General features: G+C 54.4%; 1 protein-coding gene across 3 annotated transcripts in view; it reads left to right on the plus strand.

Moving 5' to 3' along the window:
• Positions 1-381: 381 nt before the first annotated feature.
• PHRF1 (PHD and ring finger domains 1) overlaps positions 382-1657 on the plus strand; it is a 39090-nt gene continuing 37814 nt past the window's right edge. For 2 of the 3 annotated variants that reach the window (XM_011993819.1, XM_011993820.1), the window contains exons 1-2: positions 382-508; positions 863-982. In XM_011993819.1, coding sequence (XP_011849209.1) covers positions 415-508; positions 863-982 — 214 coding nt within the window. In that variant the 5' untranslated portion in view covers positions 382-414. The remainder of the gene's footprint in view (positions 509-862; positions 983-1657) is intronic. The other variant, XM_011993821.1, reaches the window with a different exon arrangement.

The following is a 1657-nucleotide window of genomic DNA, read 5'->3' on the forward strand; positions in this document are numbered from 1 at the left end:
CATCATGCTAACCAGGCTTGGTCTCAAACTCCCGACCTCAGGTGATCCACCCACCTCGGCTTCTCAAAGTGCTGGGGTTACAGGTGTGAGCCACTGCACCCGGCGGACCTATTTTTTTTTTTTTTTTTAAGTTAAAAACAATTTTTTTTTTCCCTGGCCGGGTGCAGTGGCCAGCTGGGATGTGGCTTTTCAGGTAGCTCTGTAAATGTGAATCGTGTGCAAGGCTTGCTGGTGAGGGTTGTTCCGTGTGTGATGTCTTAGGGCTCACCCTCCACGTGCTGTGGCGGTGGATGTGACGCTGGGATGCGGCCTGTGGGGAGAAGTCATCGCTCTTCAGAGGGCTCTTTGCAGCCTGCGACAGTTTCGAAGTTTCCCGGCTCTGGTTTCTTTCAGAGCTGAGCTCAATGTGCAGCAATGGATGACGACAGCCTGGATGAGCTTGTGGCCCGGAGCCCGGGGCCGGATGGACACCCACAGGTCGGCCTTGCGGACCCGGCAGGTGACTTTGGTGAGCTGCCCAGTGCCGGGTAGGGGCGTCCCCAGGAGGAGCAGGGTGCCTGGTGTTTCCCTGTGGAGGTCGTCTGTGTGTGTCGCTTGTCAACTTTCAGTCTAAAAAAAATTATCCTTTGATTTTAAATTGTGGAAGTAGTGTATTCTTTTGTCTTATTTTTAATGCAAACAACACAAATGTTGAACGAAAGAATGTTCCCTTTCCCTGCGTGTGCCCCCACCTTGCCAGCCCTGGGGAAGCTGTTAGCCGTTTGGCAGGTGCTCCTGATGCCTCCATGCCTGTGCAAAGCTACCTGCTGTCTGCTGCATGGTCTTGACGCCCCTGCGGCCTGTGTGTCACCCTGGTGTCTAGACGAAAGCAGCGAGGGCAGCAGTGGGGACTCCGGGGACGACAGCGACAGCGAGCGCGGAGATGGCACAGACGGAGAAGATGAGGGGGCGTCTGAGGAGGAAGACCTGGAAGACAGATCTGGTGAGACAGCTGGTGTTCACGCCGGCTTCTGTGTTTCCTCTTGTCATGGTGGGGGCAGCCTTTTATAACACATCCTCCGTGAGAGTGCTGTCCTCACCACAGCTGGCCCCGTCCCCATGGTCACCTGCAGTGAGGCGTCGTCTCCAGCTGTAATGACGGCTTACTTTATTTGTGGTTTTTTTTTTTTTTTTTGAGACGGAGTCTCGCCCTGTCACCGAGGCTGGAGTGCAGTGGTGTGATCTCAGCCCACTGCAAGCTCCGCCTCCCGAGTTCAGGCCATTCTTCTGCCTCAGCCTTCCGAGTAACTGGGACTACAGGCACCCGCCACCACACCTGGCTAATTTTTTGTATTTTTAGTAGAGATGGGGTTTCACCACGTTAGCCAGGATGGTCTTGATCTGCTGACCTTGTGATCCGCCTGCCTTGGCCTCCTAAAGTGCTGGGAATACAGGTGTGAGCCACCGCGCCCAGCGTTTTTTTGTTTGTTTGTTTGTTTGAGACAGTGTCTTGCTCTGTTGCCTAGGCTGGAGTGCAGTGGTTCAATCTCAGCTCACTGCAACTTCCGCCTCCTGGGCTCAAGCAGTTCTCCTGCCTCAGCTTCCCGAGGAGCCGGGATTACAGATGCCTGCCACCACGCCTGGCTAATTTTTGTATTTTTAGTAGAGACGGGGTTTC

The sequence above is a fragment of the Mandrillus leucophaeus genome, unplaced genomic scaffold, assembly GCF_000951045.1.
Source record: "Mandrillus leucophaeus isolate KB7577 unplaced genomic scaffold, Mleu.le_1.0 Scaffold435, whole genome shotgun sequence".
In the NCBI taxonomy this organism is placed as follows: Eukaryota; Metazoa; Chordata; class Mammalia; order Primates; family Cercopithecidae; genus Mandrillus; species Mandrillus leucophaeus.